General features: G+C 35.9%; 1 protein-coding gene across 4 annotated transcripts in view; it reads right to left on the bottom strand.

Moving 5' to 3' along the window:
• The window catches only part of LOC145662833 (uncharacterized), a 48,759-nt gene that overhangs the window by 7,882 nt on the left and 13,070 nt on the right, over positions 1–27,807 (bottom strand). For 2 of the 4 annotated variants that reach the window (XM_081728742.1, XM_081728743.1), the window contains exons 3-7: positions 25,841–26,091; positions 21,375–21,534; positions 15,550–15,652; positions 5,263–5,666; positions 4,901–5,094 (exon numbers count right to left, since the gene is read on the bottom strand). In XM_081728742.1, the coding sequence (XP_081584868.1) occupies positions 5,480–5,666; positions 15,550–15,652; positions 21,375–21,534; positions 25,841–26,091 (701 nt within the window). In that variant the 3' untranslated portion in view covers positions 4,901–5,094; positions 5,263–5,479. Of the gene's footprint in view, positions 1–4,900; positions 5,095–5,262; positions 5,667–14,426; positions 14,944–15,549; positions 15,653–21,374; positions 21,535–25,840; positions 26,092–27,807 lie in introns of those variants that run through there. The other 2 variants (XM_081728744.1, XM_081728745.1) reach the window with 2 other exon arrangements.

The following is a 27,807-nucleotide window of genomic DNA, read 5'->3' as shown; positions in this document are numbered from 1 at the left end:
ATGTTCAAACGGAGTTTCGCAAAACCCTTTGATACGGTGGAAATGCTTCTACGAACTATATGAACCGGACAGTCGCCAAGTCGATTCTGAAATTTCGAACCATGAATGGCTATATGTGTGTTTCTGTGTGTTCTGGCAACATCATCCATAATTTGGGCAATAAAAGGAAAAGAAAAAAACATAAAAGAACAAGAAACTTCGGTGTCTACTGCTGATTGCCTGATTTATATTACTTTTCATAAGCAGTGATGCAACTCGGTGTTGTGACTGGAGCAACTGCATACGAAAGGACAGTATCTCTCGTGCGTGAGGTCCCTCGGCTTTGTGTTAGACAAACACTATTAGCGTGACTGTTCTGAGTTTTCTCGTTTCCTTCTACATTCTTTATTTTACCATTATCTTTTATCTCATTATCACCGTCTCCTTTAGCCTCGATGCATAATCATGGGACGTTAAACTAAACAAAACTTCTACTATTTTCAAATTACACCCAAAAGAACTATTTTAAACTAAATTTCTTGGCAATTCTATCTTTTGCCAAGAAAAGAACTTTGAATATTTAAAATGAAAGAATACTGTTGATGTTTCATTATGTTAAAATAACCCTTACGCATTTTAAATTAATAGTATCCGACAACTGAAAGAAAGTAGGATACGCATTTTAATCGAAGTGACATAACAAAAATTCGGGTTCAATGTATACGCACAGTGCTACAAGATTTTCGGCGTATTCCTCGGCGGTTCCGCTCTTCGTCAACCAACCTCTTCACACGTAACTCCTAGAACTCATTATTAGGATTAGGATTAGGATTAGGAATCCGATTTCTGGGCTGTCGGCATCTAAGGCATTTAGCTCGTTACGTATAAGAGGGATGACGTCCCTCGGCGAGCACATTATCCGATGAAAGGGAAGGAAGGAAGCGGCCTGGGACCATTATGTTAGGTACCATCTCGGCATTTGCCTGGTGTGAATGAGGGAAACCCAGGAAAACCCTCACTCAAGATAGCTGGCCTGAGAAAGCTGTTACACTTTTTCGACCGAGTGGCCCCACCGGAAATCGAACCTGGGACCACTCAATTGTCTCGTCCGTTTAAAATGCAAATAAACCAACGACTCATTCTTAATTATTTGAATCAGTGGAGTAAATTTTACAGAAAATTGTTGTAAACGATCTGAAATAATAATAATAATAATAATAATAATAATAATAATAATAATAATAATAATAATAATAGACGACATCGCGATTCCTTTAGTGTGACGTCGGTGGGAGTAGATCATATCCTTCAAGTAGCTCATAGGAAAGATAATCGCATAGTGATAAGTCAGGGCACCGGGAAGGCAATTGAATGTCTCCGAAACGAGAGACTCTTCATTAAAAACAAGGAAATATGTGTTTTTAGCGTTTTCGACACTTTGCTTCTAAGGAGGAAAGGGGTATTGCTTCTCTAATATTCAAATTTCTCTTTCTTTATTCAGAAAATGTCGAATGTAAAGACTCGCTTAAGTTGGATGTGTCCAATTTGGCTTACAGGCTTTTAATTAAAAGTAATGAAATATGTTTCAGCGTTTCAAAAAATTCTGCTCCTAAGAGGATCATTTCTATATACAAATTTTTCTTTGTTTCCTTTATTTTGAAAATGTCGAAGGTAAGGATTCGTTTAACATGAAGATGTGAAATCTGGTAAATAAAATTTAATTAAAAATAAGGAAATATACGTTTCAGTATTTCTAAAAATCCCGCTTCCAAAAACAGAAAATAACTCATTTCTATAATATTCAAATTTCCTTTTCTTTATTCAGAAAATGTCCAATCTAAGGATGCTGAAGTTGGAGGTGTAAGATTCGGTATATAAACTCTTAATTAAGGGTACGGGAATACTTTTTGGAAAATCCTTTTCTAAGGAAGAAAAGGGGAAATTTATAAAATATTCAAATTACTCTTTCTTTATTCCGAAAGTGGTCAATATTAGGATCTGTTTAAGTTGGAGGTGTGCTTTTCCGTACACAAACTATTCATTAAAACTGTGATTCAGCATTTTTTTAAATCCATACTTGAAGGGGAAAGGAAAGAAAATGTCTACAATATTTAAATTTTCGGTTTTATATTTATTACATCTTCCTGTACGCAGAAATCACACTTTTGTTAGTATTGATAAAATTTAGCGACCGTTTATTTTCTTAATGCTTTCCCTTGCCCGCAGTAGTCATTTCAGGTTTTGCTTTGGGCAGGCAAGACTCTACGATATATATATATATATATATATATATACAGTGAAACCTCTCTAAAGCGGACAGCCGCGGGGAATCAAAAATTGTCCGTTATAGAGAGGTGTCCGCCTTCAAGAGGTTTCAGTATTTTTTTATGTAAATTAGTGAGCAAGATAATATACAATTAGAAAAAAATATTTTTGCGTGAATCACGTATTTACGAATATTACATGCATTATTCTCTGTCATCCAATACTCTATGTTCGAAGCACAACATGGAAATAACATATTATAGTTCTCTGCACTTTACACTTATCAGTACTTCCTTCGTTTTCAGTATGGCGCTTTATTTGTGGGGTAATTGGAGTCCTGAAGTGTTCTTTTTGAGACAATATACACACCTGAGGGCAAAGAGTACTAAACTTGTCTTCTGGTTGGTTAGAGACTCCAACGGGACAGTAGCATAATGTGTCATCCCTAACGGCGGGCAACTGTCAATCAGTTTTGTGTCTAAAACAGCTTGGGTGGGAGTGGGATGCAAGCAAAGGACATAAGAGTGTTGTTAAACAGAGACGCTTCGTCGGTTGCTGAGCAGACAGTTGAGGAGGCAAAATGTTGTCACAATGCTTCCTTGGTGATACATGTATGAATTACTAAAAATGTATTTTCACTACACTTTTCAACTTATTTCTAGAGAAAGTGTCCGTAATACGGAGGTAAATAATACCTATAAAAGACAGAAAAGACTGTCCGTACTAGAGAGTGTCCGCTTTAGAGAGGTTTGTCAATATGCTTTTTCCTATTCCAGTGTTTGGGGAATACAAAATATGTCCGTTAAGGGAGGTGTCCGCTTTATAGAGGTGTCCGTTAGTAGAGGTTTCACTGTATATATATACAGTTTAACGCAAGGGTGGATAACTTAACGAAATGTGCAATATTTACAATTTGTTATCTGTTACGGTTACTATTTAGTAACCCATTTCTGCACCTAGTTAATAACGTTATTAGTCAGTGTAACTTTTAAAATGTTACGCTCTGAATTACGTTACAATGAGTAACGTTATTCAATGGAACATTCTGCATTTCGGTACTGTAGTTACAGTTACCAAGGGATTAGCGTTACTCGAAATACCCACCTATGTCGTACCTGCTTGAGATTGTTAAGATAAAACTGGTTCCACTGAATACCAGTTCTCTCTCGAACCCAAAGTGTTTTGTTCCTTGATTTTAGCGATATGAAACGTATTGAAATTCTGCAGAACATTTTTGTGTAAGTAGACATATTTTTGTTATGATGAGTACCATTTCTATGTTTCTCTTTTCTTTATTGTTACCTTTTGTACCTGTATTTCATCTTCTTCAATTCTGAGGGTCTTGGAGTTACACTTGAGTAACGTTTAAACATCCTTGGCGACAGGGAGTCTAAGGTTGGCTTTAAAAGAATCTCCATTTACTAGCAAATAAATTCCACGTTTTTCAGTCTGTTTTCTTTTTCCTCATACTTAAGATTCAGTAAACACCTTAGGCCCTCAGGCACATGTCCTTTGAGAATAGCATTACTTTGATTGCTCTGTATTTAAAAAGAGGAAAAAGAGAAATGATCAAAGAGTGAAGTTTTTAATATAAGCTTATTGATAAGATTTTTACTTCTTGTGATGACACTGCCGATAGTTGAGTTGATTTGGAGTTTAACGTCCTTTTCGGCAGCGAGGCTTTATGAGACGGGACCTATTGATTAACATGGAATCGAAATCACATGTGCTCACGCCGGGAATCGAACCCGGGTCTTCCAGGCCAAAAGCGCTAAGCGCTTAGGCATGAAGGAGCTCACTGCTGGTAGTCACCATATATGTTTATTTTACAACAGTCTTGCACTGACTAATGTGATTAAAGCTCGAGCTCACTTCCCAACAATGATCTAACCCGGAGCTACATACACCAAAGTTACACATACACTGGTCCCCAGGGAAGCAGGAAGGACATTTCATTTGCTTCCAAGCAATTTAGTTTATAAATCAAATACACATCAGTCATCAGTGGCGTAGCGAGAAACTCGTCAATTGGGACCAACACACAAGATTTGGGAGAAAGGATCTTCTGAGGGGGTGCACCAATAACTACCAGTACATTTGAATTGAATTGGAATTTTTTAAATACCTTTAGGCACCTGTGGTATGAATGAGGAAATGCCCTGGAAATCCTAAGTATCTGTTCTAGGTGAATCCTTTTGTTGAACTTTTACTTAAACTATCGATTTTGCAAAACATCCCTTTGATTTAAGTCCAAATCGAAACATGACAGAAGAAAATTTTGGAAAGTTTTTCTATTTTTACTCCTAGCTTCTCACTTTAAGTAGTGTATATTTACAAGGAAAGGAGTGCGCGTGCACCTTTGCACCCCAATAAATCCGGCCATATATATATATATATATATATATATATATATATATATATATGTGTGTGTGGGGGGGGGTGCACCTAGTTTGCGCACAGTTTTCTCCCAAAGATCTGCGATAATCTGTAGTTGATTGACAGCTGATCGAAAAGTACAAAATCGTGATTTTGCGCACAGTTTTTAAATGCGACGTTGCCAAATCTCAATATAATCATGCTTACGCAAATCATGCAGTTGCGCACAGTTTCAATACTTTAGAGAATAAGGGTAAATATGAAAGATACAAAAGAAATATTCAATTCTGCTGTTCAAGGTTTATTATATTCAATTCTGCTGTATGGTACATTTTTTACAACTTTAGTCCTTGAAATTTGTGTCCTACAACTTTAAGATATTTTAATTCTCGAAACTTCGTGGCAAAATGTCGTGGAGAATATGCAAATGTCCCGTCAGCAAACAATTCCATGTCCTGGAAATCACACCAGAACCTGAAATGAAAAAAGAATAAAGGAATAATAATACCGAATAAGAATAAAGAACACATAGAAGCGAAACAGTTTCTTCACTATGCCTATATAGAAACAACTATATAAAAACAACATCAAAATCATCAAACAAAATATCAAAATCAACAACAACTAAAAAGGAACACATACCTGATGTTTTCATTGCATGTAAGAAGGACTACTAGCGCTGCTTCATTAACGTACAGAAACCTTTCTCCAGCCATAGTTATATCGTTCGTTCTTTCTTTCAATTGTTGAATAGCTTCGGTGATATTTTTTGGTTTACTGGGCATTTTCTTCCTCCGAGATCGATACATTGCGTCTCTGCATGTTTTCATAACCTTATGATCAAGCTTGTTCAAGCTTGTCATTTTTGAAATCTCCTTGGCAGTTCGTCAAGGCATTCTACAGCACGACGTTCACAGTTTTCCCTCAACAAATGCCTGTTAACATTTTCAATACTCCCTTGATGATTATGCTCCACTCCCTTCTGTAATACCCTCCTTTCAGTAGCATCAACTTCAATTGTAGCCGAGCATGTTTTCAAGGTACACCTGCAAAATTAATGGTTTGGTGTAAGTAATCAATCATTAGTAGATGGAGCAATAGTGAGCAGGTGCCTCACCAAAAGGTCTATAGATTAACTCTGCTACTTTTGTATGAAAATTTATTCAAAACCGAAAATGTTCGAAATCTTAGAGTATTAAGTTAGTTTACATCCACTGCTTCATTACCTTACTTTAGCCAGTGGAGAGGCACAGTAAGCTACGTTTAAACTCAAGGATTATAAAGGTCAACATAGTCTGTAGAAATTAAAATTGTTCACAAAGCAATCTGAGAAGAACAAAAGTTTCTGCTCTCACCAATTTAGTAAGTCTATTTTAACTTACCTCCATATTGATCCTTCTCTTCCTTCACGGAAACGACGATATTTATAACCTCCCATTATTATGCATGGTGCTCCTTTCTTCGTAGTTGCTCAGTTTCAACAGATTACAATTATTCTCAGTATCCTCCAGTATATATATATTCATATCTGGTAGTTAACAAGTTCCAGAGACACAGCAAGTGGTTTCTGATTGGTTACAGCCAGCCAATCCCGTGACAGCTGCCCACAGAGAACTACAAAAACGAACTTTTAATTAACGAGCTACTTTCAAGTGAAAGTCGTTAATTAAAAGTTCATTTTTGTAGTTCTCTTTTGGAAGCTGTCACGGGATTGGCTGCCGCCAGCTGGCGGTAACCAATCAGGAACCACTTGCTGTCTCGCTATGTATTCTGTTAGATAAGTGAGTTAGTGTGTTTGAAGAAGCCAAGAAAGTAAGGTAGTTGGAGTTACTTAGATAATTTAATAAATTAGTTTATTTTATTTAATCAAATGAGTCCTGTCTTGTTTTGCAAAAGAAAAAAAAACACTACAAAATATATTGTATATTAAGATCAAAGAATGAATTGGCAACGTTGCATACCATTTTGTGCGCAAAAGCATTAAAATGATTATTTATTTTGCTTCTTATCTGCATGTAATGATAAGCTGGAAGAAAGTGTGCGCAAAAGCATTGCACCCTGTGTGTGTGTATGGGTTGAAAAATCCGGAGTGCCAGGTCACCATAGCGACTTGAAATATGAATCTGGTGCAGGGTTGTTTTGTTTAGAACAAAATGTTTAAAACAAGTGATTAAAACTTGTTTTAAACAATTGGTTTTGTTTAAATCAAATTTTATATACGTTTTAAACATTTTGTTTTAAACACGCATTTTTAAGACTTGTTTTAAACATATTTCTATTTTATCTTATTTTTGTAAAAAAAAAAAAAAAAAAAAAAATCTGCCAGAGAAAGAAAATTGTCAAAAAGTGCTACCCATTCAGAAGACTTTTCTTTTCATGTGAATGTTTTGAATTCTCGTGGCAATGTGGTAATCTACCGTTTATTTTGTCTCATTTTCTCCCTTTGATTTTTAATGTTCATTGTATTGTTTAAATGCTTATAAGTTAACTTGCGAGAAAGTGTCATAGTCGAAGGTTGTACTACTTGTAGAACTGATATTAAAAAGTAAATAAAAGAATTATCATGGAAACAAATTTTTATGTTGCATTCAGAAAACAAACATAGGGTTCTTGCAGTTCTAAATTGCGGTTCTGAAGTTAATATATCGCAGGCATTCGTTGATATAGTAGCCTACATGTTGGTTCTCACCAGGTACATTCGCGAAGTGTCCCCTCGAGATTCGTGTAAAATTGATTTAAATACAAAGTTCTCTGCTGTCTAATGTATATTGTACTAAATTTAGCTGCCCATGCCGGTAATTGGCATATTTATGGGCCTTCATATATCCGGAATTCTATCATACACTACCATAACGCTCGGACACAAAACTTCTTTTAGTTTCTTTAGATGTTACTCACTGGACATGAATATGGGCATATGCAAAACAAATTGGATCAAGTACTGCTTCTGAAACATGTTATCCACCTCGGCCGCCATCTTAGATCCGCCATATTAGATTTTATTTTCGTTTTTTTCAAATGGAAATAGGTGCAAGTGTTACATCGGACACGTGCAAGTGTTACGTTTACATTCACTGGTGTAATGTATTTTACCGTAGCTTGCACCATTTGGAAGGTATTACATGTTCATTCCCTCCAGGCACTTTGCGAATAGACATTGCAGATTAATATCAGTTACGCTTACGTTTTTTTATGTTGACAAATCAAAACAATTTCTAACTGGAAAACTCCTTACAACATAGGTGTCATAATCTTATTACATTTCCATGAGTGATTGTTATTACTTCCATGTTATACTATAATAAGGAAGTTTTGTATTACTGTCAAAATGCCTAATGTAGATCCAGATACGGCCAGAGTTGGGTGAAGACCTACCATTTCCGTATTGACATCTGTGTGTCTGCATGTATATAAGTTCAGAGAATATTTCATCAACGATAACACATAAAAGATTGCATATACACACGGGACAACTTTCTATTTGGTTCAATATGAAGTGCTTGACATTTAATGGTACAACATCCGGTCGGCTTACGCCGGGAACTAAAAAGAAAAGTCCTAATATCATGATCACAAATAGAACATACTATATGTAAGCGGAATCCACTTTCAACATCGCAACACTAAGGGGGGGGGGGGGAAGCTTGAGCCGGGTGATCCTCCCTTGCTACGCCACTGTCAGACATGACCTACAGCTTAAGGGGATGTCTTCCCATCATCAGAGGCTTCAGAATCTTCATAACATGTAAAATTTAATTCATAAATATCTTAGAAAATACTGCATTTAGGAACTTGTAATTTTGTACAAAGATGGTAATTTTGTTGCCAAAAGCGGCCCATACATGTACACACTTGCATGACCAACATGCATGAAAGATTTGTTTCATCATGCAAGTTGGAAGATTTTTTTGCCCACACACGTACCAACATGCTGTCCAACTTACTAGTGGTTTGAGAAATGCGGAGGACGGAGACCGTGAAGAGTCGAATGGCAAGACAATATGATTGCTATCAGCAAGTAGTAACCATCGAGGTCTGTTAATTCTACATGTCAGTACACAGGAATAAGTGTGAAAACGTAGTTGGAATAATGATTTTCTCTCTCTCTCTCTCTCTCTCTCGCTTATAGATTGCTTCTGTGTTTCTTCCTGATACGACAAAAATAAAAGTTCATCGTAGTACCACAGGGGTGTAGCTACGGGGAACCCATCAGGGCTAGTCCCCCAAAAAATGATTCAATACACACTTGCATGACCAATATGCATGAAAGATTTGTTTCATCATGCATGTTGGAAGAATTTTTTGCCCACACACGTACCAACATGCTGTTCAACTTACTAGAAGTTGTTTGAGAAATGTTGAGGACGGAGACCGTGAAGAGTCGAATGGTAAGACAATATGATTGCTAACTAGTAGTGACCATCGAGGTCTCTTAATTCTACATGTCAGTACACAGGAATAAGTGTGAAAATAAAACTAGTTGCAATAATATTTTATTTTAATTACCTGTGGAGATGACTCATCAGGCTCTTCATCACTGCTGTATTCATCTAGGTTGCTTTTGCTTACACGTGTTTCTTCCTAATCCGATAAAAATTAAAGTTAATCGTAATACCACAGGGGTGTAGCCATGGGGAGAAGGGCGTCGGGGCCAGTCCCCCCCAAATGATTTCCTGGACCCCCTAAAGGGCCAGTTTTTAAAACATCATCGTAAAATTATATCGCTCCAGTCATTTAAATATAACAAAGTTTACATATAATTAATAATTTACATTAAATTATTTACCGATTGAAAAATAATATGGTGTATCTTCTGTGTAAGGAATGACCAAATGCACAGGTTGCTACCACATCTACTACAATCGATTGATCTAGTGCTCCTGTGCGGATCATTTCCAAATTGGTTGAGTTGATTTTGAGGGAGGCTATATGAGCCCGTGGACCTACTGATTAACGTGGAATCCGAACCACATTAGTTCCCGCTGGGAATCGAACCCGGGTCTCCCACGCCAACATGTCCAAATTGGATGGAAATGGTTTAGATAATGGAACTAAATTATTCCACACAAATTATAATATTTTGAGTAGTTTTTCTATATAAGAGGCGGATCCAGAGGGGCGATAACCCCCAGAAGATGAAGATTTCTTATTTTATATATAAATAAAACCCATCCCAGAGTTTGGAGCTCTTAAAGGTAGCTCTAAGTAGCAGTATTATAACCCACCGACCCCCAGAAGTCCGTCCTGGATCCGCCCCTGTTTTATATTTGACAGTTTGAAGACAAACGTTTCAACAAGGTACTATAAATACTGCTACAAAACTATCCCCGTAAACTGAGTGTTTTAAAAAACACATTTTTTTATCAGTTGGAAAATATGGTGAAAAACAACGTTTTAATTCAGTTTTTCAGTTTGAATTTTATTCGCTTTTTTTCCACTTGGTGTAAAACAGGAAGTGATATATAGCTGTTAATAAAATAATTATAATGTTTTTTAGTCACGAATAATAAATAAATATTTTTGTCAGGAAATTTTAAAGAAATTAAATGAAATTTTAAAAACAAATCAGTCCTATGTAGATAGGTTCTGTGTACAAGGACTTGGATTGAAATAGTTTTGCAAAGGTATAACGTTTGCTTCGGGGCAGTAGTTCTTGGTTAAGTATAATAAAAACTACCTGGTACATAATATTTTTGAAGAAAAAAGCTTTAAAAAAACAGTGTGTTTAAATTTTCGGACGGAAACAAAAAAAAATCCGTTTTTCAGCACTCAAAATCTCTAGCTGTAACACATTTTTTGGGGTTTTGTACATTGTAGCTGTCTCTCCTCAAAAACGACCCCCTAGATAAACCTGCTGGCTACACCCCTGTAGTACCATAACTTTGGCATGTAAACTTCATGAGCGGCAGAACCACTTAATTTCCTTTTTCTGACTTTGATGTGCTCTCTTCTGCAGTTGGAGCGCAACGTATTTATCCTCCTTTTAACAACTATCAAGTGTGGAGTGAGGTTGAAATTCTCTCAGCTTTTCTAGATTTTCAAATGTAGAATTCTTTACGTCATTTCCCACACAGTAGTTTTTCTTTTTTTTAATTTTTATTTTACCTTCCAAAAACATGGTACTTCTTTGTATACCTGAATAAATGCATGCACAGAATCCCTTGTCATGTAACGCATCTCTCTCTCTCTCTATGTTTTGATGCTCCAGGAATAACGAAGATCACCCATCTTCAACGACCTTGGCATGCGGCGGAGGGGAGAGTCACGTGATTTCTTCCGCTGTCGTGATTGGCGGACCTAAATATAAAACAGCCACCTTGCATGAACGAGCCCATACACGGTAAACATGCGTGCAGAACGGCAAAAACATCAAACATGTTTTCAGAAGATTTTGAAAACTTTCAACATGAATGAACGAGGCCATACACGATCAACTTGCCTATGGTTTTATCATTTTTCATGCAAGTCGGGCTGTTTCTTCAGGCATGTGTTTACGTGTATGGGCCGTCAAAGAGTAATACAATTCAGATGACTGTCACAATTTTGCACCTAATTACTTGGATTAATTGTAATGCATTCTTCCGTATTGAGTTACTGCAGGTAAAGAGTCAAAAGACCACTTGCAAACCTCATGAATTACTATGGATGACATTCTTTGAAGAACAAATGCTGAGGAGGGATGTATTATGACAATTTGAAACGTGAAACCCGTGTCTACCCCTCCAGTTTCATAATCATTTATGCCTTGAGCAGTCTCCCTTCCCACTCCCACCCCCCACTTCCTACTGATTTCCCACAACTTTACGACGCAACTATCTGAATGTGCTTTTTCGGCGTAAGTTGGTATGATTCACGTGTCAACAAAATACTTCGTAGAACAAAGATAATGATCTTTGAAACCTCAGTATGGAATGTACATGTGTAAACTTCCATGTACATGTGTAAACTTGCAACATGGGATTGAATTTACTCCCCCTTCCCCCCGCAGTATACTTTATGAATTTTAACCCTAAACAATAGCATTATTGCTGCAAGTGAAAGGAAGACACATAGCACGTAACTAGATTCCGCTAGTCTACCGTAGTCTTAACTTAGGAAGTTTTCCCATTGTCTCAAGATGCTGGGTAACATTTTAGCTCCTACTGAGAATTGAAACCAGGAGCTACGTGAGGTCTACTGAATTCAGATTCCCCGCCCTCACTAAACTTCGTAGGTCGACGAATGTTTGTGAACTTTCTTAACACAAGTATATTTGTTTCATATCGAAATGAATGATATGGCCTAAAAATTGTATTTTATATCTCTAGCACTATCATTTTTTCTGAGAAATAGGGGGCACTAATTGACAATTACTTAGGCTTTTCAGATGTTGAATAACACAGGTTTAAATACTACAATATACGTATAAGACCCCCCAAAAATCTTTGGATCCATAATAAAAAAAATAAATAAAATAAAAAAAAAATGGACGCGTGCCTGGTGTGCTCTAAACATTCATTTATTTATGTAACAATATTTCAAATACAGCCTCTAAGGCCAATTTACAACAGAATATTTTAACATCAATAGTGGAAAAAGGAAAGAAGAAAATCAGGCAGGATTTATGCTTAAAGATAACATACCGACATTCACCTTGTGGAACCGCGAAAAAACTGGTGTAACTAGTCAGGGTAGCAAGCCACAAGCTTTGCACCTAGGATCTTCCTTTTGCGAAGGAAGAACGCTAACCACTAGCCTACGCTCGTTAGAAATAATAATAATAATAATAATAATAATAATAATAATAATAATAATAATATATCTTTACTCAATATAGTGAACCAATTGGGGATCTGCCTGGATTAAGAATCAGCAAACTCCGCTACCCCGTGGCCATGCATCACGCAATTTTCCAGCCATTTTGTGGGCTGTATAGAACTGTAAAGTTTTGTTTTAGTAATAATAATAATAATATGATTTTCACAGGCTTGCGCCCCCATTCATGGAACAGGTCTCACATCAAATAATCCTACTCTTGTTGTGGACAGCGAAGAGCGCTATGAAAACAAAGCAAGATGAAGAATGAAAGACATTGTCTATTTTTCCCTCCCCTTTACTATTTTTGGCTCACTCTATGCTTCCCCCTGACCCTGCTGCCCCTTCCACCTGCCTTGTGACTGACTTTCTCCTATGATATTCACAGAAATCGATCAAGTTCTTTTTTCTCCACACTGCTTTAGATTTGCAATAACAACATATGAAAGTGAATTTTCTTTCTGCTTCACTACCTGAAGAACGAAGTTCAATGTGACCCTCTGAAGAACAATACAATTGATACCATGCCTGAGGAACTCTCCAAAGATCTGATAAGATCTGTAACTGATGAACACAATACCTTTACCAAACCTGTCTGATCAACTGTGTTACTTATGTGGCAAATAGTCTTTGTAACGAAATAGCTTCTGTTCCGCACATTTTCGTTCCATTAGATACCCGCATAGGAAAGAATCTCATTCTGGTGGTACAAAAGCTGGATTTTTTGCCCAGAAGAGTTATAAAGCATACCAGAAACAGATTTGTTCCTTCAATTAGTTACGGTACAAAAACGTTACATGCTTGAATAATGTTACTGCCTCATAACGAAAATGTGTGTTATGTCGTGTACCCACCGAAATTAAATAACCAATAATTTTGTTACAGAGAGCTATTTTCGTTACGTTACAGTTACGTTAAGTTATCCACCCCTGGTTTAATGTTTTTCGTTATATATTATTAGACTACTGATTAAAATGTATATACATTTCAAACTCGGAGAGGAGGGTGATTGCGCGCCTATCCTCCAGAAATGACGCCTCTGCTTGCGCGAATTACTCGTTTCTAGGATGAAGATCTTTCCTCATTGCTTTTTGTTCAAGAGTAAACGTTAGACTGTGTTGTATTGAATGAAGCGTACTTTTCAACACAGAGGTTATATAAGACCTTGATATATTGTTTAACGTGGAATCCAAACTACATGAGCTCCCGCCCTGAATTGGACATGGATCTCCCATGCCCTGAATCGAATATAGATTTACAAAGCCAGGATTAAAACCTATGTTGAAAATAAACATCAGCACATCAATTTATTACGTTACCCACTAGACCAAAAGCATATTGTGCCGGTGTTGTGCCATCAGTTGTAGCTCAGAATAATTTTTAAAATACTTATAGAATAATGTAACAATTGGGGATGAATCTGATGCACAACACGGTATTTAACTGCGAAACTATGGTTGAATTTAAATAAAATTTAAATGTTTTAATTTTGAAAATGACTAGTTGGGGAAAAGGTGAGAGAGAGAGACAGGTTATGATTAAGACATGAGTATTAGCATGACATTTTGATGAGATTGGTGTTGTTTTATTTTTTTTTATAGGAACCTGGATATATTGGAGTTAGCCAACAATTGAAATTTAATTTTGCTGGACTGTTAGGGGCATTGAGTTTTTTTGTTTTTTACGGTACGTTTTTACGGTTTTTTCATTTTTATTTTACTATTTAGATGTTAAACTCAAATGTGTCTGTGGTGATAAACCAACAGAATGGTATTTTTGAGACATAGAGTTGGTTGTCCTTTAATGGTGCGATGTACTTTTTTTTTTTTAATACGATTTTGCACATTCTTAAACCTTGTGGCGAATGCCCCTCGTTGTGTTTTCCGTGGTTTTGTTTAATCAAAAAATGACGAGTCTGATGTTTAGGAAACTAGGAAATGTCAGACTAGGCGGAAAACAATGCGGAAAGGCAAGAAGGAAACTAGTTGCGTTTATTAACAATTTTAAAAGCGAGAATTAACAACTACTTGATTATACAAGCTGTTTGGAAGAGTACAACATTAATAAAAAGTTTTTATTCCGTGGAATTTTAAAGAGTTTATGATTCTGTAGAAGATAATTATAAAATAATAAAATGGAATTTAACAAATTAAATCAATAGTTCACAGTCACATCACTGTTACTACACAAATACTTCACAATATGGATATTAGCCTTTTCCGTTTGTTTCTGTTACTGTTCTTTTGACGATGCACTTTCCACATGCTTTAATCTCGTATCATGTAGTACACTGGTTTTTGACTTTTATCTTCTTTGTCATACTTTATGATTTTCTACATGCCACCTGAATATTTAATTGGAGGAAATGTCCAGATGGCCTATTTCTAGTAGAGATTACGTACATTGCTCTGTAACAGTATGGAGGGAAAATAGATTTCTTTGTAAGGAGATCCAAGGAACGTAAGGTTCAACTTTTTTAAATTAGTTTCTGGAAGGCAGTTCCACTTGCGACCAGAAGTGTATAAATGCCTGTAACAAGTAAGAAAGTCCACGAAGATGAAGGAAAAAATGACAGTACAATAGAAAAACCTGTGGAGGTGAATTTTTAAATATTATGAGGTTTCGTTCGGCAGTTTTCCTTGTTCTTTTCTTCCTCTCTTTCTCTCTTTAAACGTCATTTCTATTCCTATCTTTTCAATTTTTCAATTTCTCATTCAAGAAACAGACCTCGAAATATTGGATGCGTTTCTCCATGTATACAAGTGAAAGACAATGAAGATACGGTTGCATTTTCCTTTTTCTAATAAAATTCCCTGGGAATGGCTAATCATGTAATTTAAAAGCTTGTAAGATTGATAATTCAGGGAATACCATGTAACACAATTCGTTTCATCTACTTAAAGGGATTATGTCAAAATTGTGAATAGGTAAAAATTGAATTATTTGTACTGGCTGTTAAATACATATTTTTTCTAACTTCCCTTATAACTAAATCATGTAATTCCTCCTAGAATCAACATTAGCAACTATTCGTATTTGTATAATTGGCATACTACTATTAGAACTGACTCTACGGCATAATAGACTTTACACATTAATTTCTTCTGTACATATTAACATTGATGCTGTACTTACTGATTTTCTCTTATTAACCTCTCCTTGGCCTTGGCAAGCCACTTTCTGACAGGTTCCACTATCTGATCATCTGTAGCAGCAGGTACAGACATACGAACAATATCTGCAATGAGGTTTACATTTTAACTAAATTAGAAATAAACGGGTACAAAACAATATTCATTCACTCTTCTTTTACATAAATGAAGATAACATGGTTCGACTAACTACATTTGAAAACTGAAAACGCTGACTAATCTTGTTCAGAGAAGCGATCACTTTACCACTGAGCCTCCATGTATCCCACAGGAAAGAAATAAAGAAATTAAACTTTCGTATTATAAAATGCGATATGAAGAGTTTTAAATTACTCCAAATCATGTTTCCACTAAATGACATTTTAATAAAATAAAGACGTAAGAGTTGCATACAGGTACATTATAAAATGTGTTGTAATACTCAAGAAATAATAAATAGACATTTTAGCAGAGGAATTAAGTCCTTATATTGCTCTCGACAGAACACTTCGCAGGAACTGGACACGTTTTAGTGAACTCAGAATATATGTGTTAGAGCTCGGAATATGAAAAGCTTTTCTCCGCTAATGTCCATTTACGGATGTTTAATAAACTAAAATCTGTAAACATTTATAGTTTGTTAACATGCAACACTAAGACAATAATTAGATAATTAAGCCTCTCCCAGTAAAAGCATAATAATAATAAATGTTTAGGTTAAATGTTTAATGTATATACACACATAATTATCATAATAATGGAAATGGAACAAAATAAAACTGATTTAATATGGAATCACTTTTAACTAGCAGTACAGCTTCTATTCGTCGCTCAATTAACATATAATTCATTAATCGTTTGAGAGGAACAGTGAACCATTCTTCGTGCAGTTTAGCATTGAGTTGGAGAAAACCTACTCCAAAGTGGCTACTCTACAACTGATCATGAATACTCATAGTGTTCGAGTCGGGATTTGAGTGAGTTAGAGGACGTGTTGGAATTCATCCTGGTATTTCTCAAACCATTCTGAACAGGTATGGCTGTGAGTATTGACGCATTGTCATCTTGGTAGTCTGCACCGTTGTTCGCAAACATCATCTGCACCATAGGATGCACTTCGTCGCCTAAAATATCCACATGATCAGTGGCAGTAATTCGTTCTTTGAGAGTAATAATAGGAATAACGTAATACATGAAGTTACAGCTTACATGAGCACAAGGCTGCAGTCGTGCTTAATGGTAGGAAGTAAGCAGTTCGCAGCATATTCCTCTGTTCGCTATACATAAATCATGCCTGCTCTGGAAGTAATTAGAAAAATAACTCCTCCAAATATATTATTTAATTCCAATAATTGGCGGTGGTGCCCAGGGATTTTGAAATCGCGCCCGACTGCAGAAGCTGTCATAATGTGATTATACACGTAAGTCATTTCAGATGCTGACTGAGGTCTTCAGTCAATTATACTATATTTTTTCTATGGTTCTTTTTATTAATTACCTTCATTGTTCGGTGATCCTTCTCATTTAGGATTCATTTCCATCCACTATTCCTCTTCTCTGACGATGTTTTGCGTGAGTTCTGTAATCGTCATCACCTTGGATGTTGTTTCTTTCGATACGTTTAACTGGTGATCTTGTATACACTTGATTCAACTAAGCGCGAACTCACAGTTAGATCTTTTCGAAAATTAGAGAAGTCTCCATTTTGCATCACAAACATATTGTTTATTATATAAAGGAACCGTACTGCTCTGCTCTACTTCACAACATTGATATAAGACACTCCGAGTGCACAAATGTTTAATCTTACTAACTCACAAAATCATGTGTTACATAATATGGGTATCCGTATCTCCATTATTTTGATAACTGTCTGTAGATATCCTAAATATAAACTGTATAGTTTCAAGGAAATGTTGCTCAAACAGATGAACAAAGAAGTCTATTTCACAATAGGTCCGAAATGCCTCGTCTTTACGTTATGAAGGGCTGTCCGATGTCACGTAATGTAATTTGTCAGTAAATCTACCGTATAGAAGGTGTTCAATAAGTGAACCACTGATTTGAATACACGTGGACGTCTTATGCCTCTGCAAGCATCATCCAAATGTTTGGTATGTTTCGTATTGTTTCACATCCTTTCATAATATGAATACCAAAACTAAGGCAAATGGATCACATGCTTTAAGAGGCTCAGAAAGTAGAAATCAAGATGCTTAAGATCAAGTACGCCTAGAGAGCAAGCAGCAGTCGATGTGATTGATCCACATTGTGCTATCCAACAACCAGAAAATCAGTAATCCAAGCAGCTGCAAACGCTCTGACTAAAATGCGTGGAGCGCCTTTAAGTGTGTACGTGGACGACTGATCATCGGCTCATCGTCCAATAATTGAAGCATATTATTCCTTAAAACTGTTTGGAAGCATATGGGTCCCAATAACTTATCAGAAACACCGGCCCAGATGTTGAGGAAAACCCGTTGGTGAGATGACTGAATACGTACATACGGATTTTCGTCCTCCTATTATGATGATTGTAACGATATCACCTTTTGCGAACTGTGCTTCACTTGCGAGTGGGATTAAGGCACGGAAGTACGAGTTTCTATTACATTATTGCAAGAGCCACTAAGAAAACCTCACTCACTTGGGCAACTTCAGGTGACAAACTTAAGATATTGAAGATAGCACAGATGCAACTTAAGTTCACGCAACACTATCAAAAGAACATTGACTCGCACTGCCAACATTTGTGTCTGATCGCAAGTATTTCATTCATATATTCTGCATCTTAGCCTCTACTTCAGGTGTTGTAGCGCGTGTCTTTCTCTTCCAATAGTATGGGGCCCAAAATTTCAATGTTCCATATGTATCACTTCCTTCTATACTGTGACTGCCGAGAGTTAGTACGTTAGCCACCGGGAACAAATAAACTAATTAATTTAAAAGACTTACAAAGTGGAATTCGAACTGGTTAGGAATAGTTGAGCGTGAGCTGCATTATCTAGTCGAACGACCAGGAAATCAGTGGTCCAAATAGAATGCGCTGAGGTACTTATATGTATCTGTACGAAAACGACTGATGAACGGCACATCGTGAAAGAAATGAAGTGTTCGAAATGGTATATACTGTATATCAGTCCGGTCATATTGTTCGAAAATGCTACTGATGCTCACACAGAATGAGAACAAATTTATTTATATTGTTAATATTCGTGTGCTAATTCCAGGCATCTCATTCACAATATCCTGTATTTTCGCCTCTATTTCAGGTGCTGCAGAGGGTGTAGTTATCTTTAGGCAGCATGCATGCAAAATTCCCATATTCACATACGCAGTGGTTGGTACTTAATAATGTTTATCTCATAACCTTAATTTTTGAACAGTCAGTTATATATTTGCCCTAAGTTCGTTAAAATAGAATTATTGAACTACTTAAAACGTAATTCACACAATAAATGTCCAAATGATACCACACAGAATAAAATAACTTTTAAACATTTTTTTTTAAAAAAAAAAGAAAAAAAAGATTTTTGGCTTCTCCAAATTCTAAGCCACTATATTTCTACATCTTCATTCGTTGTAAATCCTTATCTCTTTAGAAATTAATTATAATAATCTCATCCTTATAGTAACCATAAAGAACAAAACACATTCGTTGTCTGAGTGATTAGGAAACAACAGCAATCTATGTTATATCACAAAAAGAAAAGCAAATCCATATTAATTATTACATTTTCTTCTTCTTTTTCTTTCTCCCTGGCTCGTGCCAGATTTAAAAACATTTTTGCCCTGAAGATTACAAAGATTAAACTTTATCGTTTCATTCTACATGTACATTGTCGTCCAGGGAACCTATTCTGGTACAAACGATGAGTCTACAGCATTAACGTCCGCCTCGTACATACAGAAATCCATTAGTTCCTTATAATTGCAACATTCAATTAGCATATGTACCACTTACAGTCTCTTTTTCAACATATATAGTATGTATATAAGAAATTACGAAGCCACGTTACTCAAGCTATTAGGAATACTAATTTTGCGTTTGCTAAGAATCTGTTGGGCATTAAATCGCAAAGTTAAGAAGATATGGCGCAATCTGAAAATGCTCGGAATTGGCCATGCAATAAACAGACATTTCGAATACTTCAACACTTCTCTGAATGAGCTTAAGTCATTTAATATTAAGCTAATGATCAGTAAACAAGAATTGAATATATCTCAAAGTAAGGAGTGTCCAATGGTATTTTTAGCATCTCTGTCGTAACAACAACAGAGGTAGCTGCAGGAATTAATATAAAATAAATTCGAATGTTACTGAAGGAAATGATATTTCAATAATTTTGGTTAAAAGAATTCCTCTTTGGATCTTACAAACACTAAATGACATTATTCATTTCTTACCCAGGTTGTTTTCCTTCAACGTGGAAAGACGCCCAAATCTTCGACTTCAATACAGGATTAGTTTTACCCAATTGATATAGTACCAGTTTTGTCGAAAACACTGGAAATTATTGTAAAGGAGAAAATATCAAAATTTCTCACGACTCACCATTTTCTAATCGTTTTTCAGAATAATAAATTCAGTGTATGAAGTTATACTTATTAGGAAGGAGGCAGAGTATTGTCACTCTAAACGAACGATCCGATGCGTTAACAACAACAAGTGCGGTGTACTACAAGGAAATGTTTTGGGACTCCTTCTTTGCTCACTACATATTATTGACGTTACCAATGAAATAAAAAAATATGCAGACAGGCTTACACACAGAAACTTTAAAAATGCTTCCTCGAGACATAAAAATTACACTAGTCCACTCACTACTATTGTCTCACTCTTATTATTACGGCACTGCGTATCAGGATTTAACTGACAAACTTGCGATTCGATTAGAGAGAATACAAAAGAGATGCATATTTATCCCGCATGCATATTTATATTTAACCTAAAGGCATATAATCATGGGACTTCTTGCAGGAAACAATATTACAGTGGTTTAACCTGGCAACTTATCGTTCCTAACAGTTTCACTGCGTTATACAAAGTTTGAAGGGTGGTCAACCTCACTACTTGTATCATCAATTTAAATTCTTAGGAACCCCTCACACCATACATACACGTTCCCACAAGTCTTCACCTTTAAACATTCAATCGTATAAAACATTTTTTTCTTTATTCGAAATTTTTACAGTAGACTATATGGCTATAGGATTCAAGGAAAACTCACAAACTATTTCTTTATTTAAAAGAAGAGGGTTCCTACTGATCTGGAGAAATCGGTTTCACTGACCTTTGGCAGGAAATTCCCTGACTTTCATGACAGGTGTCGGATGACGTTGACATATAAATAAGGAATAAATAACGCTGAATATATATATTAACATTTATCCTATAGAGACAAATAGTAATCAATTGCTCAAATGTACATTCCAATTACCTCTCATAAATAGGTACTATAATGGTTGGCTAAACTGAAACTGGTGTACAATTAATGTTAGAAAAATTATATTTTATAAAATTTCCCTGACCTGCACTATTTTCCCTGACTTTTCTGACCAATAGGAACCCTAAAGAAAATTAAAACAATATTTTCTTGACGCAGATTACCAGTAATCACACTGAAGTTATGAATATCTCTATTTTTATCTTTTTTTTCATATTTTTTTTTAGTTATAATGTTTTTTCTATGTATTTTGTGTATACGTTTAACTTATACTTGCTATTATCTCATAAATGTAGTAAATACTTAAGTGTAAGCACTAGGCAAAGTGTCTTAACTTCGCCATTTAAAATAATAAATAAATAATAAATATGATTCCTCTTACCCAATACTAGCTTCCCTAGACGAAGTTTGGCAAACACTTTCTTTCCTTTGCCACCAAGCCAACTATACTGCTCAGCCAATTCATTCGTGATCATTCGAGGGAGCAACCTGTATACTACGTTGTTTAAATTTTTACCTCCAATTTTTTTGAGCTCTCGAACCTAAAATTTAAATACGTAATACACACAAATACATTAGTCTAAAGATAAAATAAGAGAAAAATAAATAATTACACACGCGTATATAAATATAACAAATATAAAATTGAAAGAATATTAGGATATTGCCACTGAAGAAACATGTCGAGATTTCAACACAAAACAATATATTTAAGGGTTGCAGTACCGATAAGCTAGTCCAAACAATATTCCTATTATTCGTGGAATCAGCAAATTAGAAGGCAAGTGAACATCTGAATAGTATTTCTAAAATGACCAAATCTTTTTCGAGAATTATTCAGCTAAATATTCAGATGGCTACGTGGTACTTTTTTCATGTTACAGTGTAAAGCTATTATGTTCAAAGTACTACTAGTATTTATTGTCTTACACAATTTGAAACCACATCTGTCTTAACTGTTTACGTATTTAACTTATTATCAGTAATGCTAAGGGAGAATTGAACTTTTTTGTTTGTTTGTTTATTTTGTATTTAAATAATAGATAAATCGACAAGACTGACAGTCTACACAAAGCACCTTCACCCGGTAAACGGTTGATATGATAATAAAAACCTGTTAGAATGATTATCCGGAGCAAGGCTGGAATCCATGACTATTCCATACCAGTTTTCAAGTTAATTTCGACTTGGTTTGTACAATCTGACAACTCATTTAGTTGAGTCCAATTGCTCAAGGTACCTTGAAGACTCAAGGAATCATAAATATTGAGTCTCCAGGGAATAGAGCGCACAGCCGTGTAAGATATTAATTATTTAGGTTTACACAGTTCTATTTAATTTTTATGTTAATTCAAATATATAGACTCCATTACATACTGAGGTGCCATAGTGGCTCAGTGATAAAGCTCTCGCCTCTGGTGCTAAGGATCCCTGGTTTGATCACAGGTTGAGTTTGTAGTAGACAACATTGTATTCATGGATTTATATTTGTAAATTCTTCCATTTCCTTCCACATTTTCATTCCGCTCTTTTTTTCATTATTATTATTCAATTGCATTAATCGGACGTCTCCTTGAGCCTAAAGGGCATACTCATGGGTCGTTGAACTAGAAATTTTATTTCATTTTTCCATTGCCTGTTGGTAGTTTATTATTATGCCGATAAGTCATGAGATAATAATCAGATATCCAATACTGATGCAGCTAAATCTATTGACATTATAGTGTACGAAAAATTATTTATTTTATAACCAAGGAAAGGATGTATTATCAGAGGTTAAAAAAAAAAAGTCAAATGAAGAAGCAGCAATATAGCAGTTATATTTCTGTTTCAAGAGTATACAAGAGTCTTAAGACTAACTACGAAAGAAGTAGCTAAAAGTACAAGTAAAGTGTTGCTTTTCAGCATAATACCCTGACAATTCAAAGTGTTTTGCCCACCCATGTTCAAGTGCGTTTATGTCGCTGGTACAAAATTTAGTAAAAGCCGTCTAGAATGTCATCTACAGCACATATGACATTATCGGTGTTAAAATGACCTCTCCTAACTTCTGTTTGAGATTTGGAAACAAACAAGAAGGTGTCAGATCTTGCGAATAAAGTATGTAAGGATCAATTCGAAGCAGTTACCTTGAATTGCTACCATGATGACTACCTTGAGGCTAGTGACATTGTCCTGAGAGAAAAGGACGCCTTATGTCAAGTTTCCCACGATGCTTCTGCCAAATATGATTATGCAACTATAGTGGGAGGGCTCTATTGTAATCCCGGGTTACTATTTGCCCACTTTGGATGGTCTACCATCACCTTTCTTGCTAAGGGTCCTCATTCGGTCTTCTTTGGAAATGGAGATTAGGAGTGTTTCCATTACTTGCATCTTTGTTTTGATTCAGTTTGGTAATGGCGGACCCATGTCCAATGTACTGTCAAAAATCGAAACAAAGGAATATGGATTGCCCGGAAATGCTGCAGATTACCCTTTGAAATGTTGCGCGTGGTCATCTTTTGCCCCAAAATTTAAAAGTTTGGGTACACACCACTGAAACGTTTGTCATTCTTAGATATTGAATGATAATTCTGTCAATGCTTGCAGTTGACAATCCCGTTATCTCAGCAGCCTGAACGATGGACAACCGACGATTATTTATGACACTTTCATTGACTTTGTCAGTGTTTTCCTAGGTTAGAGCTTCAACAAGCCTTCTTGGTCGAGAGTCGTCTTCAATGCTGGTTCTCCTCTTCCTAAATGCAGCTGCTCATTTCTTCACTATGCCATAACAAAAGGAATTATCGCTTAATGAAATAAGCATGTCGACGGGTATATCCTGCGGTGTTAAGCTCTTCTTATGAGATATTCAATAACACCTCTTGACTTCAGGTTTTCCCTTCATTGAAAATCACTTATTCTGCTGTTTTTCTTCATCTGCAAAATCATAGAAAAGGTACAGATACTTATAAATTTAATGGAAATACTTGGAGTTGGAAACAAGTCAGATGTCTGGATTGCCAGCGGTCAGGTGGCAACCTCAGTGCTAGACTGTTGGTGATGATATGTTACGGCAAACTCCGTACTACGTGAAGAGCAGTAGAATGGCAGCAGCAGTGAACTGAACAGACAATAATGTATAAATTGGGTGACCTTTCTGATTACCAAACAGGACTAATTGTTGGCGCTAGTTTATGTGGAGAGCGTGACAAAAATGTCAAGTGTGTTGGGTATGTTGTGAGGGCTGTGTCCAAAGAGATGGCAAACAAAACTCATCGCAAAACCACATAGGCAAAGAGGAACAGTCATCGAAAGAAAACATTCAGTGACTGAACACTAAAGCGGAGCGTTACTCAGTACCGTTGTGTGACTGCGGTGCAAGTAACAGAGGAACTTAAGCAACACCTCCTACAATCTGTGTCACCAATCACAGTCCGCCGCGAGTTACAGCACATGGAGATGAAGGGGCGGGTTACATGGGCAAAACTGCTACTAAGGAACCATAATGTTTTAGCATGTTGCCAATAATGCCACTAACACGAAACATGGGCCGCTGATGGGGCATGTGATATGGTCTAATGAGTCATGATTCACCTTATTTCAAACTATGGGCCGTATTTGTGTGTGGCGGACACCCAAAGAAGTGTATGATTCACTCTGTCTCCACTCAACCATGGAGCATGGCGGCGGCTCTATGATGCTGTGGGCCCAATTTCCTTGTTTCCTGTAAACCCTGTGCTGGTGCATACCGATTGCGCTTACAGGCCATGATTATGTCTCAATTTCAAGAACTATGTGTCCTATGGTACAGATGTTGATTTCTGGGAATGACACCGTACTTCAGGATGATAATGTCTCCATTCACAGAGCAGAAGCTGTTACGGTGTGATTTGAGGAACAACGGGATGAAGTTGTACACCTCACCTGATCTGTCTAATCCTTGGGCCTGGTCATAACTGAGCATCAGTAATCCATTTTGGAGACATGAATCCGGATTTCAGCCTCCATCCTCTCCCATGAAACTGAGATGGCGCAATATTTTACTTGCTACCATTCACGACCTCTATGACTCCGTTCCACGTCGCATCAGAGCTGTTCTGAGGGGGAAAGATAGTCCAACGCCATAATACTCAGGTAAGTTTTTATTTATTTATTTATTTATTTTTTAGATGTTCCCATTAAATTTATAAGTATCTGTAAATATTAACACCAAATTTGGCATGATTTCCTATGAAGACTAAATAAATATGTCCTAAAAAACTTTACTTCTCTAGTTATGTTATTTCTTAATTAGCTTAGAACTTTAGTAACAAAGCTCGTAAAAAAGATTATTAAATACGTATCTCTTTTCTTCATAGAAAACACATTGAGCTCAAACTAATATAGTTGTTCTTGGTGTTTTATCACCTGTAACAATTATTATTTCTTCAGTGCTTTTGTTAAGTAATTTATACAAATGTTATGTTTCTTATATAAAAGCCTTCGTCTATGATTTTTTCTGTGCTCTGTTGAAATTGATGTCCTTTAAAGACATAAAACGTTCATGAAGATCAAAATAGCGAAGAACAATCAACGTTCTTGTCTTGTAATCAAGAAGTCTCAGGATCGAATTCAGAATCTTTTGTTTTTTTTCTTGGTCCTACCAGACTATCATGATATAACTTTAGTTAACTTCCTTCTGAAAACTTCTCATTTCCCATTGTTCTTTCCTGTGATTTCGTAGAGGTTAATTGGAATTTGTAATGTAAATAAATAAAAATGAATAGAGTGAAATTTTTACTTGGATTACTAACCAAAAGAGGCAAGATCAATTTTTTTTCTTGAAACAAAAATAATATTGCAAGGAATATATTTTTTACTTACCGCAGCACCTCGAAACTTCGGATCTCCAAGTTTTTCTTCAACAGTATCCAACTGTTCACTTGTTGATATAGGAAATGATTCAGCAACTTTTGTATCATCTTCAAAATTATCATCTACTATGCAATTTCCGCAAGTTCCTTCAAGGATTTGCAATCTGTAAAGTATTTCCCTCTGTGTCGACAATACTGCGTTTAGTTTCATTGTAGTTTCTGCGAAATACCTCAGCATTACCTTTGTAATGTCGAAAGATTCTAAAAGAAAGACATACACATGTAAAATTGTACAGTCTGTTTCAAAAATAATTGCTCGTTTACTTCTCTTTGAAATGTCCCATTCTCGCAACCATAAACAGGAAATTTTAATACTGCCGCATGAAATAAATATCTCAGTTTCAAAGGAGAATTTAGGTTTGTTTAGTTTTCTACCATTTATACATTAGAATACAAGGCTTTACAAAAAAGGTGGGTGGCCATTTTCTTCTAATTTACTATTTATCTATTCTATCAAGTACCTAGATATTAGAGCTACGTCAAGATCTGCATACAAATTCATATTTAGAAAGGACAGTAGAAACCCACGCAAAAGGAGAAACAGCGTTGTTTACGACATAACGACGCCTTCTCAGAAAACTGAGCAGCCAATGAAAGCTTCATTAAACCTGCTTTTCTTTTTGTTTCTTTTTCTCGGCATTCAAAAACAAAACAAACAAAAAAAAAAATGTCTACTTTCTAAAGAATATTACTTATAGAAGTGCTTTGACTGTCAATTCAGTACCCGCGCATCCATAATTTGGCCCTTTTGAAACAAAGATCTCTCATGTTGCATTGTCATTGTCTGCCGCTTCAACACATGTCTTCTATCTACTACGACTAACGTACTACAAATGTTTACCTAACACACAGCTGACAACGGTCAGGCGGTGCACATACATCCTTAGTGCTACCACTTCAATTCTCACTATAGCAAACTACAGGTGTTTAGATTATTTTGATAATAACTACATTAATTAGAGCTTAACAAAGATAACTGCAAAACTGTTACTACGCAGCGCGAAACTCGTGAATGTTTCATTAAAGTTCTGAACCTATCTACCAACTGATTTGAGTCTCTCTACAGATTTGTGTTTTGCAGTATCTGGCAAAATAACGTTTTTCCGCGGAAACCAAAGTTTTACACAATTTACAAAACAGTACAGAAACATCCATTGAAGACATACCACATTCAGAGTAATTTACATTTTTTATCTTCCTTTTCTTAGAGAGGCCATCTTTAAACTCTGAAACTGCAACTATATATTACTCATGCCAGTGACATCCAACAACTGGTACTTGGCTATATATTCTAAATAAAGTATCTTTATTTTTCTTTGCAATGCAATGTTTCCAGAGCTGAAGTCGCACTAGCCCTTCCAACGGCAACTGATAGTAAAGGAACATTTGTTACTATTATAAGATACTATGATCATTGATCAGTCCGCAGGTAATAAAACTAGATGAGTCTTGTTAGTATGCTGCCATTCACACATAAATAAAGCGTAGTAGAAGAAAAAGGCAGCAAATGGCTTCTAAATTCTGAAATTGCACTGTTTCTTACTGCCTTCTTCAGCATTTCTTATTCCCTTCTTACAAAAATATAAACCTGACATTCTGCACACTTATAACTGTGTCCATTTCCCTACGTTCCCTTCTCCTGTACATAATACACTTTATTCCCCGTCTTCAAGAAATTAGAAGAAAAGTCAAGAAAAACGAGATCAAATAGTTCTAGCGTTCACGGTTTAAGATGGACTTATTTGTCTTGGCCTTTGTAAATCAACGAACTCATTGATCAGTAACAGACCAAATATCTCCTGCTTCATCACTCTCCTCAGGAAGTCATGACTATGACAAAGACATCGCAATGAGCTTAACAAGGAAGTCAGTGATGTAGTGTTAGAATTTTTGATGGGTATACGCTACATCGTTTTC

Source organism: Thermobia domestica, chromosome 10, assembly GCF_964235325.1.
Source record: "Thermobia domestica chromosome 10, izTheDome1.hap1.1, whole genome shotgun sequence".
Classification (NCBI taxonomy): domain Eukaryota; kingdom Metazoa; phylum Arthropoda; class Insecta; order Zygentoma; family Lepismatidae; genus Thermobia; species Thermobia domestica.
The sequence above is the reverse complement of the archived record's forward strand: the minus strand, read 5'-3'. Positions and strand labels throughout refer to the sequence as shown.